General features: G+C 39.6%; 1 protein-coding gene across 1 annotated transcript in view; it reads left to right on the plus strand.

The window, feature by feature from the left end:
* The window catches only part of LOC134531284 (phospholipase DDHD2-like), a 46645-nt gene that overhangs the window by 2499 nt on the left and 24911 nt on the right, over nucleotides 1–19235 (plus strand). Inside the window, exons 3-6 of the mRNA XM_063366977.1 lie at nucleotides 4838–4988; nucleotides 8906–9150; nucleotides 11023–11166; nucleotides 13422–13590. Of these exons, the coding sequence (XP_063223047.1) occupies nucleotides 4838–4988; nucleotides 8906–9150; nucleotides 11023–11166; nucleotides 13422–13590 (709 nt within the window). The remainder of the gene's footprint in view (nucleotides 1–4837; nucleotides 4989–8905; nucleotides 9151–11022; nucleotides 11167–13421; nucleotides 13591–19235) is intronic.

A 19235-nucleotide genomic window follows, 5' to 3' on the forward strand; every position in this document is an offset into this window, starting at 1 on the left:
CTTTCCTTTCAGGAAGACCCGATTTCTTCGTTTCTCATATTCTTCCTCTAGCGCATTCTTTTCCGGAGTGTCTGTCAAAATGGCACTTTTCCTTGTTTTTCTGCCACCACTTGTTTTCCTCGGTGCGGATTTTGGAAGTGGCTGGACTGCTTCCGGGGAAAACAATTCTGGCTCGAGTGAATTATTAGGAAATGCTTGAGTTTGATAATCTGGAGATTCCCTTGCCATATCATGTGAACAACTTGGTGCTACGTCTGGATTTGGTCTGTCCGTCACAAACGAAGGAGCAAAATCTGTATCATTAAATATGTCTCTGTTGTAAGGAAAAATTCCACATTTCTCATTTCCTTGTTGGATGTTTATCGGAGTTGTAGCTAGCGGGAAAGCTATTTTTAAGATCGATGGAATATCATAGATTGTCATCGGCTTAACTGTTGCCTCTGGGGTTTTGTTGTTCCTTAACCATGCATCCATTGATGTGTTTATCTGTCTCTTGAGTGGTGAAAAGACACTTTGATCAAGTGGCTGAAGCCGATAAGTGCAATGAGGTGGGAACGATAACATAACTATGCCATTTTGTTTTGCAAAATCTAGACAGACGGGAGATATGTGTGACTGATGATTGTCTAAAAGTAGGAGGACTGGTGTCTCTAAGCTAGGACGAACACAAGCGACAAAATACTTAAGAAAAATCAAAAACTCGGTTTTCCATCCAGACTTATTTGCAGCACCTATACACCCTGTTGGACCATCTCTGATGAAGTGATCGTAATACCTGACTCTAGGAAAGATGAACATGGGAGGAATAGAATTGCCTGCAGCATTCACTGCCACAGTTCGGCTGATGTCATCGCTCCAAATTTCAGTTTCAGTGGGAAGCAAATCGACACGTGTAGCTGTCAAGGTGATAACGAGCAAGAGGTAATAAATCCTGCTCGAAATAGTATCTGTAGAGTGTAGGAAAACCAGTGCAGTAGGATTCTTTTTTTTTTTTTAACTGTCAAAAGCTTAAGGGCGGGGCAGGTTGTAACAGTCGACGGGGTTGGTTGTAACAACTTATTTGAGTTGTTACAACCTGCCCCAAATGACACTACTAGAGAATTCATACATTTTGACAAAGTAGTATATATATAATATGCCAATAACATATATGCAAAGCCAGTGTTTAGAATATGTATGTACTCCAAAGAAAGTTTTTAAACAATATAAACACAAATTACAATAATTATGAATATTAGACGGGAAATATTTACTCAACTTGTCGAAAAACAGTCTTTCTCTTCTTGTTTATAACGAGCGTGTCTGACCGGCGATATGTTGCCATTCACACTGAGAGAAACTACAGGCGCTCCCGTGACTAAATAGAGAAGACTCTCCGGTAACTGGTTGTGGAACTAACTGTCGTGTTACAACCTGCCCCTGTTACAACCAGCCCCGGTCTCCCCTATCATTAAGTTTTTTAAAACTCTGAAATTACTATTTACTATGACTATTTTAGTTTCCCAAATATATTCCAGCGTAGTTTCACTATCATAAAGTTTCATTTGGCACACCTATACATTTGGTGTGTCCCCTAATTAATTTTCATGCAAGCTTTGGACAGAAACGTACAGACAATTTAATTTAACTGTGTGTGTGTGTGTGTGGGGGGGGGGGGGGTAGGTGGTTGTCCACTTTAACCACTATTTGTGTTCAAACTCTTTCCTTTTGTTGGTGGTAATAATAGAATTGAAAGTTTTTTTTTTCTTTAGTATCTCAGAGGGAGATTAATTACCTACCCCCGCCTCCTTCCATGAGTTCGTCCCTCCCTGTGGAGGTTGTGTAGCGTCGGTAAAATTATATTTCTGCGCGCCTTGAAACAATTATTGTGATCTCTTAAACATATATTTAGGTCGGCAGAAGATAGGATGGTTTTAAATGTTACGAATAACTACCATCGTATTCCAGAATAATGCTTATGTTAATATATATGTATATATATTAGTTATTTACTAACATATTTTGATATTTAATTTTTCTGAAATGTTTTCAATTAATGATGGAACTAAGACATGAAAATTTAATTCACAAAAATAAATTGTTCTTATGTAAACTAAAAGAAAAAAATACCTCCCGAGCGATCCGATACTACTGACAAAATAAGACAAACCTGTTATTGCAGACAATCGATGATGATTCATCAGTGTCATTAATTCTTGTCGGCTATAAGGGAATCCTTCGAAATTTTGGAGATCTTAGAACTGTCAAACGGTTATAAAAACGTTAAAAAAAGGGAAATGGTAAAAATGAGGAAAAAAAAGGGGGAGCAGATCTTTCACCTCCCATTAAAACGTTTTGTTTCTGGCGGGGTCAAACACGGGTGTTTGACACTTGGGGATCTTGTGTGGGGTTTCTCAGGAAACTCCAGCTTCCTCCCCCCCCCAACCCCAATGCATCCGTCAGTTATTTATTCTCATCTTATCTTCCCTCATCGTCTCTAACGACTACACAGAAGAATGTTTTCTGTATTCTTACAAAAGATTCCTTTGGAAACCAGTTACCAAGAAATAGTTTGTAATACTACAAGGGATATATTGTAACTTTGTATAACACATGCCTATGGTTATTTTGCATAAATGAAATGCTTTTTTCGAAATACAAAAATTGGCGCATAAATTCATATTTTAATTAATGTTTCATTCAAATACAATTTTTTAAACCGTGGGAAATATAATCGAATATCCAATAATTGGACTTTATTTTATTTTTGTGATGCTTATTAATGTGCGCAGTTAATACTGAAAAGCTGTTGAGGGAACGGTTTACAAAAAATAACTTTAACTGTGGGAGGTACTGGGACAACACAAAACATAAATATCTGGGTAAGGATCAGATCCCAGTATTACCGCGAATACTATTTTGTAGTGATACAGTATTTTTTTTTCATGTAAATGTACAAATTTGCAAATAAATCTAATATTACATGAATATTTCTGTTGTGATACAAAAAAAATGGTGCACGATGAAATTATTAAACAGCATTCCTCGAACCCTGACTTCAGCAAGTTCTCGAGATTAAGGTCATATACTGTCGAGTGCGGGGCCTTCTAGGGAGAGAGATGTTCATCGCAAGACATATTTAATTTTCACGGGTTTTTACGCAATTATAACTGTTTATCCTTTAATTTTTCTTAATTTGGTTCCGTTAAATGATCTAGCCGAATGACTGAAGCTATATGGCTGGTATTCCAAGACACAAAAATAAGGCTTTAGGTGTTGAATATGCTACACCTGTACTCTAAGGGTGGTATTCCAAGACTTTCGAGTAAGATAGCGAATAAGTACTATCTTATACAACAAGGGGCGCAAAAACTAAATTTCCAAAAGGGGGGGGGGAATATACCTTTTTATAAAGAATTGAAGCGGGGGTGGGTTCGGGGGTCCTCCCCCGGGAAAATTTGTATTTCAAGGTGGAAAATGGTGCTATTTAACCAGTTTTATCATCTAAAAATTTATTAAACATCACTTTCTTTGCCCCCGTTTGCCCCCACTTCAAGGTTTCAGAGAGGGGGCAAAATACCCTTGCCCCCTCCCCCCCCCTGTTGTTGCGCCCCTGTATACAACTGAAAACCAACTCGCATACCATATTCCAGAACATGTCCTATGCTATCCCTGTTAGGCAAAAAAAGAAAAGCAACCGTTTTAATAAACTGTGCCCTGCAGGAGTCTAGAAACTGATTTCTATACATTCTAGCGGTTGTTTGTCAACCATCGATACATTTGCCTCGCCCATTATTTTACAGATAGCAGCACTATCGCTCGAATTAAATTCTGTAATTTAAATTTTCTCAAGTAATTTTAAAGTTACAATTATTTGTTCTTATGCCCATTAAAATGTCCTTATTTTAGGCAACGTATTTTGGTGTCCTATCCATTGCCGTTCTGTTGCCCAAATTACGCGCATGCGTCGAATTCGTTCAGATGGCTGAACCACATTGTCGCCATTAACTCATACTTATATAGCCTAGTCATTTTTTTGATCATCGGGGGAATTACCAGTCATTTTGGTGTGCCAAATGTAACTTTATGATAGCGAAACTTTCCAGGACCACATTTTGTACACTTAAATGGCCATAAGAACAAATAATCACAACTTTAAAAATGTACTTGAGAGAATTAAAATTACACCATATAATTCGCGCTATAGTGCTGCTATCTGTAGGATATTCAAGCGTGGCAAATGTATCGATGGTGGCGAAACGTCCGCTAGAATGCATTGAGATCAGTTTCTAGCCTCGCGCAGGGCACATTTTATTTTAAACGGTTGCTTTTTCGTTACCTAACAGGGATTGGGTTCGGACACGTTCTGGAATTCGGTCTCGCGAGTCAGGTTACGGTAGTGTCCCAACAAGGTAGTGCTTATTTGCTACAATAGTCGAGTGTCTTGTAACACCGCCCCTTGTGTCTCGGGAGTGGCGTGGCCGGGCAGTGTTCCCGCTCCTGCTCCCCTGCGCACAGGGTGTCCACAAGGAAAAAATATTTCGTACCAACTTAGGCGAGAAAAAAGTACTAGATTTGAAAAAAAAAGTACTAAATTATAATTTGTTATGGTTTTAACAATTTAGGAAGTTATTATGACATTGAAATGCTCTAACTTAAATATATCACACCAAACACACACATACATTCCATAGGTTTTTAAAAATAATTACGCTTAATAATAAAACATATCGGAGTTACTGTAATAATATTATATTAAAGAAAAAAAAGTACTAGATGTGTACTTGACCACTAAAAAACTCGTAAAAGTACTAGATCTAGTACGAAAGTACTAACTGCGGACACCCTGCCTGCGCAGCAACTGACGCCGAGGCCGTGCGCCGTGCAGCGCGGGGTGCACGGGTTCCCGATGGAGGAGGGGGAGGCCGACAGGATCGACCACCTGCTGTTCGTGGTGCACGGCATCGGCTCCGGCCGCGACCAAGCCTTCAGGAGGTCCGCGCGCAACGGTGAGTGTGGCGCTCCGCCCTGATCGCGCGTTCGCACGTTCCACTGCGATTAAAAAAAATAATAATTCCTAACCTTACTAAAACTAAGTGTATTTTGGAGGGATCCGGGTTAGGGAGGGACCTAGGTGCGTCTCAGGCCGAAGCCTATACGCCTAGTCATGCTGGGATTAGCCATGCAGGGAGAGGGTCGCATGCATCATGTGCTAGGAGGGGATTGGCCAGCCATGGCAACGATTGGCGCCATGACTAACTCCCCTCACTCTTAAATCTAGACCTTAACTAGGTTGGGCCCAGGTAAAACCTGCATAGGCACAGGGAAAACCCTGGGCACATTCATGCGGGAGCACGTTCCACTGGGAAGAGAGCCACAACCGAACGGTTCCGACGCTCCCCGAAGTTTTCCGATCGTTCCTAACAATACACCATACGGTTATATAATATTTTAAGGGCGGTATTCCAAGTGATTCGAGTAAGGTAGCGAATAAGCACTACCTTATTGGGATACAACCGTAACCTAACTCGCAGACCTTGTTACAGAACGTGTCCAAACCCAATCCCTGTTAGGTAAAAAATAAAAATCAACCTTTTTAGTATACTGTGCCCTGCACGAGGCTAGAAACTGATCTCAGTGCATTCTAGCGGACGTTTGACAACCACCGATACATTTGCTACGCCAAAACTCCTGCAGATAGGAGCACTACCGCGCTAATTAAATGGCGTTGTTCTAATTTTCTCAAGTCTTTTTCAAGTTGAGATTATTTATTTTTATGATCATTAATTAAAGTGTACAAAACGTATTCCAAGATAGATTCGCTATCTTAAAGTTTCATTTGGCACACCAATATGCTTGGTACGTCCCCCGAGGATCGCAAAAATGACTACATATGAGTTAATAGCTCCAGATGATTGTCTCTGAGCTAGCTGGACGATATCAACGAAAAAAGTGAGCTCTGCGCATGCGCGGAATTTGGGCAACAGAACGACAACGGATAGGACACCAAAATCCGTTGAATAAAAAAAAAGGGACTGGCTGTGTCCTATCGTGCACTAGGAATATGGTTAGGGTACAGGTGTAGCATATTCAACACATAAACCCTTATGTTGGTGTCCTAGAATACTGGTTTAAATAACGCTAAACTAACCTAACCAACCTTTCATTTTAGTTACGATAATCTAACCTAACTTAACATATCCTCCGGGAAATAAATAAATATCATTTATTAAGGCAGGATTACAATATTCCGTCACCTCCATCCGTCATTCGTTCGTTGGTCACGTGACGTGCAGCCAATCGGAGAGCCGGAAAAATTTCATTCGTCGGCCCGTCAAAAGTTTGGCAAACTCATACTTTTGACGGACGGACGGATGTATTATGGTTTTAGCTGCGGCTATCAATTGTTACTAGAATATAGGACTGTGGTATTATGTTTTAGGTGGTGCAGATATGAAGTACATCATTGCGGTTCTTAAAACCCATGTCCAAACAAATAAATGACGACTCTGAATTCTTCCGAGGATATTCTAATTCGTACAAAAACACGACACAAATAGTAAACAACATCGAAATAAGTCTCTGAGAGGAAAACACTGATTGTTGGTAGCACTTACTTGGGAAAATATTCTGACGGACGTATGAAGTCATGTTGTGAATCGCTTGGCTAGCTGCGTGGCGTTGACGGATGAAAAAGTAACGGACGAACGGATGACGGACGGAGGCTACGGGCTATTGTAATTCCGCCTTCACACTGACCGAACCTTTTACTTCGCTAAACTTCGGAACGGTTCAGGTTGGGTTGTGGTTGTGGCATTCATTCCTGTGAACTGTAGGCTATCCTGTTTTCCACCTGTGACTTTTTATTCACGCGTTTGCATGCGCGAATGTCTTTGAAAGCCGAGGTAGATTTTCCCCCCAATACAGTTATTACAACTACTGCTGCTTCTAAAACTCTCCGTTTTTATAGTTTTCAGAGATTCCAAATACAGAGTCCGCGGCCTCAATTTTATCTCGTAAATAAAACATTCAACATCAAATTGGCTGAATTTGCACTGATTTACTTCTCTGTACAAGTCCACACCAAAGGTGTCACTTCCGGCAATTGTGTGAAATAGAGACACTTTTCGAAGATTGACATACTGCTGTACATAACACCACCGTGATCATAGTGCAACCTCCGGAAGATATCTACGTCATTTTTATGTCACAGTACTTAAATCCTAAGACCCTCTTCAACCGAAAACTATATATATCCTTAAATGGATGGGGCGCAGTCATAACTTAGAAACACACAAAATACAATTTTATAAGTTACTAGCTGCCCGACCCGGCTTCGCACGGCTATACTAATGGAAACAAATTAAGCCACATCTCCCATTTACAGTATTGGTAAATTAAAAAAAAATCAGTGAAAATTTATTACAATGCTGTATAATGTACCGGAGAGAAAATGAATAGCACCGATGGTTTCCCGACTCGTGCACGCAACGTACAACTGATGTACCCGTACTTCGCTACGGCAGTCTACAGGCAGATCACTCTTGCGCCGCTCATTATACACGCCCCTACTTGTGGGTACGCCACTGCCGCGCGATGCCCGTTGCCATGGAGGCATGAACAATGCAAAATCCTGTTCTCATGCAGACAAAGTACCCACTGTTGCCTGGTTTTAACCACCCATGGGATCTAATTTTCGGAAAATGTCACCCTGTGTAACATAAGGAACATTACTGTGAAGTTTCAAGTCTGTAAAATATATATACTTGAAAAAAAGGGTACTAAAAAACAAATTAAACACAGAGAGAGGAAAAAAAAACAATAGTTTAGGTTTGCGATTTAAAGTGATAAAAAGTATTTAAATACTAATTGAACTCTTATGAGGGTACTGATTGCTTCGTTGTTAATATCACACGGGCGTTTTTTACTTGTATGGGAAAATTAAGAATGATAAGGCATCTAGTGCGTGGCAACAATGTTAATAGGCAATAGGAAATAAACTTCTAGCGTCTGCAGCATTGTCAACACACACTTCGTACGTGTACTGCATGTTGTATCTAACCCCCTCCAACGCATTTGATTCTAAATTGGACTTTTAGTAATGATCCCTAATGTTATTGATAATATAATCTAGCCTATAGCCTTCCTCGATAAATTTACTATCCAACACTGAAAGAATTTTTCAAATCGGACCAGTGGTTCCTGAGATTAGCGCGTTCAAACAAACAAACAAACTCTTCAGCTTTATAATATTAGTATAGATGACAGTTCTAGGTTCTGAAGTTCCTAAGCTGTGTGGTTCGGCGGTGTATGTTTCTAAGTTATGACAGTTCTAAGTTGCATGTTACGGCGTTACGTGTTTCTACGTTATGGCAGTTATAATTTGTGTGATTATAAGTTATGATGGTTTTAAGTTATAACTTTCTAAGTTATGCTGTTTCCTAATTGTGTGTTTCAGCGTTGCGTTTTTTTCTAATTTATGATAGTTTTAATTTGCGTGTTTCTAAGTTATGAAGTATCCAAGTCGCGTGTTTCCAAGTTACATGTTTCTAAGTTATGACAGTCCTAAGTTGTGTGTTTCTATATTACGATCGTTCTAACTTATGCCAGTTCTAAGTTATGTTTTTCTTTTCAAGAATTATAAGTTATTATTGTTCTGAGTTTTGAATTACTAAGTTATGTGGGGGATCCCTTCAAAATCTACCTTAACCTACGGGCCAAGCCGAAAGGGATATTTTGCTTCCGTAGTCGCAAAACGATTTCTTAATCTTATGTATTCGTATTGTTTATCTCAGACTATACGTAAAATAGCACTTCTCTCACCTTGGGCTTCCAGGTTAAAAATAAACCGATGTAAAAACCACTGAACGTTAATACAATAACTGTGGCAGGCCATCCAGTCTTCCCCGTGACGGAATGTCTGCAGTGGACGACTTCCGGAGCCTGTCGCAGCGGCTGGTGCGCGCGCACTTCGCGTCGTCGCTGGAGCGGGGGAGGTTGGGGCGCGTGGAGACGCTGCCCGTGTACTGGCACGGCGTGCTGCGCGGGGAGACCATCGGCCTGGACGGCAAGCTGCGCAAGATCACGCTGCGCAGCGTGCCCAAGCTGCGCCACTTCACCAACCACACGCTCACCGACATCCTCTTCTACACCAGCCCCGTCTACTGCCAGGTGCGCCCCTCACCCCACGAACCACACTCAGGGCCGGTGCAAGATAAATTGGCGCCCTAGGCGAAAAACCTTAATTGCCCCCCCCCCCCCGGGCCGGACACCCCAAAGAAAATTTTTCCTTGCCTTAAAATACATCACGTAAGCCTAGATTTTGTCAACAATCAAATGTAAGCAGGCTTGTGTTGTTTATTACTTTTTTACTTATTTCAAATCATAAACAGGTCACCGTGGACTTTAAATAATTACTTATGTCAATATAAACATCCCAAACTGTTATAAAAATCAATTTTCATCTAGTTTCAATAATCGTTAAACATATTGTATCAGCTGTTATGTGTCGTGCTGCGCCGCCCCCAGCTACTTGGCGCCCTATGCGGTTGCCTAGTTCGCCTATATGGACGCGCCGGCCCTGACCACACTGCAATTTCCTACAACACTTGGCCACGGTTATTTTCACATGAACGAAATACGATTTTAGAAATAGTACTAAGTACAATTTTTTTTTCAAAACCACGGATAAGATAATATAATAGAATATTCAAAAATTTGACTTTATATTATTTTGTTTTCCTCACTGATGTGCCCAGTTAATACTGGGAAGCCATTCAGGGAACTTTAGTTTTTGGAGGTACTGGGACAACACAAAGCAAAAATGCCCGGGTGAGAATCCGAACCCAGTATTACTGCGAACTCTATTCTGCGGTGACTCTGTTGTTTTCGTGCAAATGCACAAATTTATAAACATTTGTAAATTTTACACGAATAATTCTGTTACATTTACAAAATAGAATTTTACAGTGCGCGCAGTTTGGAAGCCGTCGGGAGACGGTGTTGTGACGTGGTACAAGTCGCTCCATACCTCACCATCACCCATATTGCAGCAGGAAAAAAAACCCTGCGGAAGCTGTTTTTTTACCACTCCTAATGAATCTTTATAAACATACATTGGTGTTTCCTTCGTTAAACAGTCACGTCCATAAAACACAGTCATTGTCTTTTCAAACGGCTTTGCGTCACACAGTGATATACCCAGCTACCAAATTTTAATTTTTGGTTGGGAAGGTGGTGGCATGATGACAAAATGAATTTTTGTGTTATGGATTACCACCAAGTTATTGGAGCGACGAAATTTTGGAAAAACAGCAGCCATTTAAGGCTCAGTTTCGCCCACCATCTTGATTATTTTTTAGTTTTTTCGTTATGGCTTTTTAAAGGGCTATCTATATATTTTACATCAATACCTTCTTTGCGTTTGTTTTTAAGCCACAAATGCAAGATGACGAGAAAAAAAAACACGGTGTCAATGTTTTAATTACATATAGGTCTACACTAGAACAAGTCTTGTTACAAAACTTTTCATTAGTAATTATAAATATGTATACAAAAATACTTAATAGTGATCAATATTTGTGTCTGATTTCGTACATATGCCTCTGTTTTTATATATGCGTGTGTACACGCACAACCACTGTGCATCTATTATACGAAGTGTAAAAATAACGTCTTCAGATAAAAGTTAGGCCTCCTCGTATCACATATCACACGATTATGCACAGTGGCTTAAAATGACCGGACATCCAAGATAATACACTTACAAGATTATACCGCCTTTTTGCACATTTGTTTTTAATATATGAGTATTGTATATTATTTTAAAGCACATATATAGTTTTTTATTTGTATGCAGCCTTTTTTTTCCATCCTGGTAAAGTTTAGTTGCATGTTTTGCGCGCATCGTAAAAATTCACTCTCATCAATTTTTTTTTTCATATCACGCTAAAGAAGCATAACTTAAAAAAGAAGAGGGCGGCTATTCAGTGCGTTGACCGACGGCGACGTCTCGGACAGGCGCGTGGCTCTGTGTGATTGCAGGTGATCATGGACACGGTCGGCAACGAGATCAACCGCGTGTACGGGAAGTTCCGCGAGAGGAACCCCAACTTCGAGGGGGAGGTTTCCCTGGCGGGCCACAGCCTCGGCTCCGTCATCCTGTTCGACCTGCTCTGCAACCAGAAGGTTCGCATTTTCGAGCTGATCTTGTTTCGGTAAAGGCTCTGGAATTCGGTTCGCTCTGCACAGAAAAAAAAAAAAAAAAACTTTTGTGTACTTTTTCAAAAGATTCCTTTGGAAACCAGCTTGCCAAAAAAAAATAGTTTGTAATACGTAAGAAAGATACTGTAACTTTTTACAACACATGGGTATGGTAATTTTTTTGCCTATATGAAGTACGTTTTTCGAAATAATACTGAGTATTTCTTACGAAAAAACGAGATTTCAAATTTCATAACCTCGTGTTACAGTCAAGTACAGTAGTGTTATGGCGTGAAGTGCATCCATCCCCCCCCCCCAACTTATCATAAGTGGACGCTCGTCGTATCGGCGAAATGCTGCCTGGTATCTTCGAAGCCTACGAGATAGACACCACCAGCGTTGTATTTGATGCCTGAGATATAGGCCACCCACTGTTCGCGAGCAAAAGAAGTGTCCCGCTATATATAAAAAAAACTCTCCCCAGTGGCAGGAAATGACGTCTCAGGAAGTCGGCCATCTTAGCTGGCCGGTCGCGAGAACATTCCAGATTGTTTGAGGTGTGGAGAACTCGAGTATAAAAGGGGAACTCTTCTTCCTGAACCATCCTTCTGTTTCCCGTATTCAACCTGCTTGCCAATAATGCATGAATTTTGCATCCCGCATGTAAGTGCCCTGGGTTTTCCCTGTGTCTATGCAGGTTTTACCTGGGCCCAACTTATCTAGTTTATAGTCTAGAATAGTCAGTGAGGGGAGTTAGTCATGGCGCCAATTGCTGCCATGGCTGGCCAATCCCCCTCCTAGCACACGATGCATGCTCCCTCTCACGCATGGCTTAAACCCTGCATGATTAGAGCGTATAGGCTTCGGCCTGAGACGCACTTAGAGTCTCTCCCTAACCCAGACCCCTCCCAAATACACTTAGATTTAATTTAGGTTTAGGAAAAAAAATTGAATGGGAGCAGTCTGCCTCCGAGGAGAAGACCGGAGTCTCCCTCTTCGTGAGGGCATCGCGACGCCGCGCCGTCCCGACGCCCCGACCACGAAGAACGTCACGCTGCCCGTCATCGCCACCGCGTGTCAGCCAGAAACTAACTCCATTCTGGACCTAGAATTTCTTCAAGGGAAGCGAGTTGACGATGGAATATTTTCAGGGGATAGAGTCTCGCCGCCACAGCTGGAAAATATTGAAAGTCCCGAAAGGACTTCAACTCTGGACGGCAGTAGTTTCGTACTTGTAAAATTATGATATTATGCAACTACGTTGGGAGTTAGCATATTTTGTGGTTGGTTTATGATGACTATTGCGGTGTAATTTCGTTGAGCTTGTCGGCGGTGTTCATCATGGTTTGGACTTAGACTTTTCACGGCGGACACAACAGCGCTACGTGGTCCGGGGAAAATTTTTAATTCAGTTGCAAAATGGTGGTAAGTTTTGTGGCTTTCTGAGGGTAAATTATTTCTCTCTGAAGTCCAATATTTATAATATATTATTCATAAGACTTCTTATGAACATATAATTGTATGTCAACAACACACACTTTAATACCTATAAAGTTCACAAAATTAATTGTTAGGATTAAACTTGTGTTAGTATAAGGTGAATACTACAACACAACTAGTACGTTAATGTAAAATGTTACAAATCTGCAGGCGAATGTATAGTTTCAATTAATGTAAACTGCCATTGTCAGCAGGGCAGGCGATTACAGTTTGTAACGGATATAAGATTTAATTTTCATATAGTTTTCAAAATAAACCTAACATTTAATACGAATAGTGTATTTTTGAAGAAAAAAAAAGTCTCTTTTCCAATTTTATATTTTTAAAATGTTGGGTAGGCTCCGGGTCTATACGATTCCGGATGCATAAATAGGTACACGCAATAATTATGGCACGACTTACCATAAAAATGGTACGCATTTACAATAATTATGGTATATTATACCATAACTATGGTAAGTGTGATAAATTGATACAGAACATCTATGTTTCCCCTATTCTTGATAACTTTTGAAAACAAGCATTTTTATATGAGCCTCTTTTTTTTTTTACAAATAAAAGTGTGTGCAACAAAATTGTATTAGTGTTTGTATGCCATTCAGTCTATATGTTGGTCAAACCTAAGTTTGAATCAAGCTTGATGCATGCCTACATGCTTGTTCGGGACTATTCTTCGTAACTTGAGGGCGAGTGCTTTGAGCAGTTCGCCGCTGCTCGTGTAGCTGGAGCTGACTGCGCAGGCGCCCGACAGCGACTCCGAGGAGAACTTGACCATCCCCGCGGAGCCTCGCAGGCTGAGCCAGCGGCTGAGGTCGCTGATAGGCAAGGCTGGGGCGGGGCAGCTGCGCATCACCTACCCCCAGATCGTGTTCCAGCCCAAGATATTCTTCGCTTTCGGTTCCCCCATTGGTTAGTAGTGAAACATAATTAACATTCAATAGCTTTCGGCTAGAGAGGCAGGCACTAAGTAATTGCTATTTTGTTTGTGTTTTGTCTCAAAGAATACAATTCAGACGTCATTTATTATACTCGTTCTTTTATGAATTGTGAATCACACTCATTTGTCATAGAGTTTATTTTGCAGTTGTCAAAGTACATATGTATCCATCACCACATTATAAATCAAAACTAAAACAAAAAAATAACAACTCTTAGGAAAATTCTAGTACAACTCAATCGTAGGGAAAGTGGGGGTTTATAGATGTATGTGTGTGAGTATATATATAAATATACCAGAAGTATGGTATGGTGTACGGTATTTGTGGTATGGTGTACCATAATTACGTTATGATTTAAGATGTGTATTGGACGTAGGCAGGGGCGCAACAACTAAATTCCCAAAGGGGGGGCAATATAACTTTTTATAAAGAATCATCGATCCCTCCTATAAAAGCGGGGGGTCCGGGGGTCCTCCCCCGGGAAAAATTGTATTTCAAGGTGGAAAATGGTGCTATTTAAACAGTTTTATTATCTAAAAATTGATTACACAGCACTTTCTTTGCCCCCGTTTGCCCCCACTTAAAGGTTTCAGAAGGGGGGGGGGGGCAAAATACCCTTGCCCGCCCCCCCCCCCTGTTGTTGCGCCCCTGGACGTAGGCAATTGCTGGTTACACTGTGTAAGAAACCTTAACGGATAAAAATAATGATAATGCAAACTCAGAAAACAAGTCAAAAATAATAATATAGACAGCAGAGAATATTTCGTGAAAGGAATTAGTCAAGAAAATATTACAGTACAGACAGACACAGTGGGTTCACAACAGCAAGGCAGCAACAACAATAACAGTAAGTAAATACAAAAAAGACCCTGGAAAACACAGTGACAAGCAGAAGAACCCAACAATGATACTAAACAGATAACACAGAGACGCACAGGCGAAACCAGCGATGTGACAATTCAGATATTCTGGACACCACGACTACAGGACAGGCGAACACGGTAACCTTCCAAAGACAACAGTTGCTAAGTTTCAGGAAATTGAGATCTGTTTGTGCCTGAGGACGGGAATATGTCTAAGATCCCGATACGTCACACCTGTTGTCTTAGGAAACCTACTGTGTTCGTCTGTGCTGTCGTTGTGTTGTCCAAATTATCTGTTTTATCATCATTGGGTTCGTCTGCTTGTCACTGTGTAGTAGGTAATTATAGTTCGTACTGGGACAGGGGCTGGGGGCGGGGGATTCAGGGATTCGATGCGGCCATATTGGATTTCATCACTTCCGGCGGCCATCTTGGATTAGAACTTGACCTTTGACCCCGGCGGCCATTTTGTTTTCTTGAACATTCTGCCATTTTGTTTTTCTAGAATATTTCACCATTTTGTTTCTCTAGAACATTCCGGCATTTTGATTTATGACTTCACATCCGCCATCTTGAAAATCTTTACTTGTTATTCGATTTTAATGAAAAATTAAAATTTATAAAAAATCTTAATTTTTTTTTATTAAAAAACTTGATCTCCTCACTCCTTCGTTACGATGCCATCATCGAGCCCCCCACTCCTACACTTTGCAATTTTAGTTACTTCGATATCTTAAAAATAAATTTAATATCAAAACATTTTTTAAAAAAATATTAAAAATTACTTAATTAAATAATAACATAATTATACCATCGTTGTCTGCTGGAGGCAGCCATCTTTTTAAGCGGAGACCACCATTTTGATTTCATCTGTCATCATCGGGTGTAGGTTTCTAAAGTACATCAGTGTATGTAAGTTAGAGTTTCTGTAACCTACCAACATTATTATGAACCTTATAGACTAAAAATCCGCAAAATCCACAGTTATTTAATTGCTGTGACCACCATTTTTTCTTAAAGACATAATCATTTATAGGTTTTAACTAAAATATATGTCATCAATACTATCGTTGTGGATGCGACGGTTTTAATAATGATAATTTTATTACTCCATCTTAGCGGACCAGAAATTTTTCAGAGTCCTCACAAGTCCGTGTTTGCGTACTCGTGTTTTAAAGCTGCATGGAAGCAGATATTTTAATGTTTGCGTATAATTTTACTATTTTTAATATGATTTACTTGATGAATAAAGGTTCTACATTAAAAATAATGAGTATGTAGGTATAATTATATTTATTGAAATAAGCTCGGACACTACAAAACAAAATTCTCAAGAAAAGAAAAATACATACACATAAAACAAAACTATACAACAAAAACTGAAACCATATAGCAAAAAACGGAAACTATAAAACAAAAACTGAAACTATACAACAAAAACAGAAACTACAGGCCTACAGCAAAAATTGAAACTATACAACAAAAATGGAAACCATACAGAAAAAAATGAAAACTATAAACGAAAATGGAAACTATACAACAAAAACTGAAACTTTACAGCAAAAATGGAAACTATACAACAAATTAAAACAACAACGCGCTGGATGCCCTTGGCCTTCTTCTCAACTTTGTCACCGCACTTGTAGGCATATAGTTTTGTCCGCAGACTGACAAACTCCTGCATTACTTCCTCCCCGCACTCATCCTTAAACTTTCCAAAACAATCTTTTTGTTGACGGGGGAGAAGCAAGGGTGGTCGGAAGGGTAGCAGCTGGTGTCGAATCCAGACATGAACTTAGGGTCGGCTTTGAGATCATGGTAGAAGTCCTGTGTCTGGATCTCGTAGACGAAACTGTCTGTATTCATGTACGCCAGATGAATATTGTCATGGTATCTTGGTTTCATGGTATTGTAGTGAAAGTCGTACATGAGAGTCTTTGAAAGATCTAGTACGGCCAGTCCGGCATAGATTGGCTTATCGAAAATTATGGTCTCATGGTTCAGGTGGACTAGAGACAAGTTCGGTTCGTACATTGTGCGGTCCTTGAAGGATGGACGACACACCAGTTTCTTGAACCGCTTCTCGGAACACACCAACTTCATTTTGAGCCTCCGCCTCTTGTTCGCCATCTATTTCCCGAAGGTAGAGTTCACAGCCAACTTAAAGAACTCCTTCTCAAATTCTTTGGCTGCTGCTTTGCGCTTTCTCCCTGTGAATCAGTGTCCACCTGGCTCAAAGCACTAAATTGTACATTACAAAAACCTCCAGCAAGCAGTATCGCATGACCTAAAAGTCACAAGAATACATAGAGTCCTCCAGTTTGAACAGTCGGCATGGTTAGAGCCGTATATTAAGCTCAACACGAATTAGCGCAAACCAGCAGCCAAAGAATTTGAGAAGGAGTTCTTTAAGTTGGCAGTGAACTCTACCTTCGGGAAATTGATGGCGAACAAGAGGCGGAGGCTCAAAATGGAGTTGGTGTGTTCCGAGAAGCGGTTCAAAAAACTGGTGTGTCGTCCATCCTTCAAGGACCGCACAATGTACGAACCGAACTTGTCTCTAGTCCACCTGAACCATGAGACCATAATTTTCGATAAGCCAATCTATGCCGGACTGGCCGTACTAGATCTTTCAAAGACTCTCATGTACGACTTTCACTACAATACCATGAAACCAAGATACCATGACAATATTCATCTGGCGTACATGGATACAGACAGTTTCGTCTACGAGATCCAGACACAGGACTTCTACCATGATCTCAAAGCCGACCCTAAGTTCATGTCTGGATTCGACACCAGCTGCTACCCTTCCGACCACCCTTGCTTCTCCCCCGTCAACAAAAAGATAGTTGGAAAGTTTAAGGATGAGTGCGGGGAGGAAGTAATGCAGGAGTTTGTCAGTCTGCGGGCCAAACTATATGCCTACAAGTGCGGTGACAAAGTTGAGAAGAAGGCCAAGGGCATCCAGCGTGTTGTTGTTTTAATTTGTTGTATAGTTTCCATTTTTGCTGTAAAGTTTCAGTTTTTGTTGTATAGTTTCCGTTTTCGTTTATAGTTTTCATTTTTTGCTGTATGGTTTCCATTTTTGTTGTATAGTTTCAATTTTTGCTGTAGGCCTGTAGTTTCTGTTTTTGTTGTATAGTTTCAGTTTTTGTTTTATAGTTTCCGTTTTTTGCTATATGGTTTCAGTTTTTGTTGTATAGTTTTGTTTTATGTGTATGTATTTTTCTTTTCTTGAGAATTTTGTTTTGTAGTGTCCGAGCTTATTTCAATAAATATAATTATACCTACATACTCATTATTTTTAATGTAGAACCTTTATTCATCAAGTAAATCATATTAAAAATAGTAAAATTTTACGCAAACATTAAAATATCTGCTTCCATGCAGCTTTAAAACACGAGTACGCAAACACGGACTTGTGAGGACTCTGAAAAATTTCTGGTCCGCTAAGATGGAGTAATAAAATTATCATTATTAAAACCGTCGCATCCACAACGATAGTATTGATGACATATATTTTAGTTAAAACCTATAAATGATTATGTCTTTAAGAAAAAATGGTGGTCACAGCAATTAAATAACTGTGGATTTTGCGGATTTTTATTCTATAAGGTTCATAATAATGTTGGTAGGTTATAGAAACTCTAACTTACATACACTGACGTACTTTAGAAACCTACATCCGATGACAGATTAAATCAAAATGGCGGCCTCCGCTTTAAAAGATGGCTTCCTCTAGCAGACAATGATGATATAATTATGTTATAATTTAATTAAGTAATTTTTAATATTTCTTTAAAAATGTTTTAGTATTAAATTTATTTTTAACATATCGAAGTAACGAAAATTGCAACGTGCAGGTGTGGGGGGCTCGATGATTGCGTCGTAACAAAAAGTGCAAATACAGGAGTGAGGAGATCGATGATGAAGTCATCAAGGTTTTTTAATTAAAATATTATTAAGATTTATTTATAAATTTTAATTTTTCATTAAACTTTAATAAGAAATAAAAATTTTCAAAATGGTGGATGTGAAGCCATAAATCAAAATGGTGGAATGTTCTAGAAAAACAAAATGGTGTAATATTCTAGAAAAAAAAGGCGGAATGTTCTGGAAAATAAAATGTCCGCCGGGGTCAAAGGTCAAGCTAAAATCCAAGATGGCCACCGGACGTGACGAAAGCCAAGATGGCCTTCGGAAGTGACGAAATCCAGATGGCCGCCTCGAATCCCTGAATTCCCCCACCCCTAGCACCAGTCCCAGAACGAACTATAATTACCTATCTGTGTTTTACATAGTATTTTATGTCTTTATTTACTGTTCTTGTTGCTACTTTTTCATCTTGTTAGTCCATTGTGTCCGTTAGAGCTGTATTTCCTTCCAAAGAATTTTCTGTTTTGACTATGTTTATAATTTTTTGATATCAAATGATGTTAGCTTGTTTTCTGTGTGTTTCCATATTAATTTTTTGTACGTTTTGGGGTTATTATGACATTAATTTTAACCACCAATGCCAATAAAATAATCTTAAATAAATATTACTTATTGCAGGAACCATTCAAAGAACGCATCATTATATGTAGGCCTATATACAATAATATTACGAACAACTGTGCCATAATTATGGCAAGAGAAATAATTGATCCAGAACCCTCATACTCCCTCTATTATTGAGAACTTAGAAAAAACATTTAATTTTTATACAAAGCCTAATTTTGTGTAAGATAAAATTGTGCCGACAATTTTT

This window comes from Bacillus rossius, chromosome 3, assembly GCF_032445375.1.
Source record: "Bacillus rossius redtenbacheri isolate Brsri chromosome 3, Brsri_v3, whole genome shotgun sequence".
Taxonomy (NCBI): domain Eukaryota; kingdom Metazoa; phylum Arthropoda; class Insecta; order Phasmatodea; family Bacillidae; genus Bacillus; species Bacillus rossius.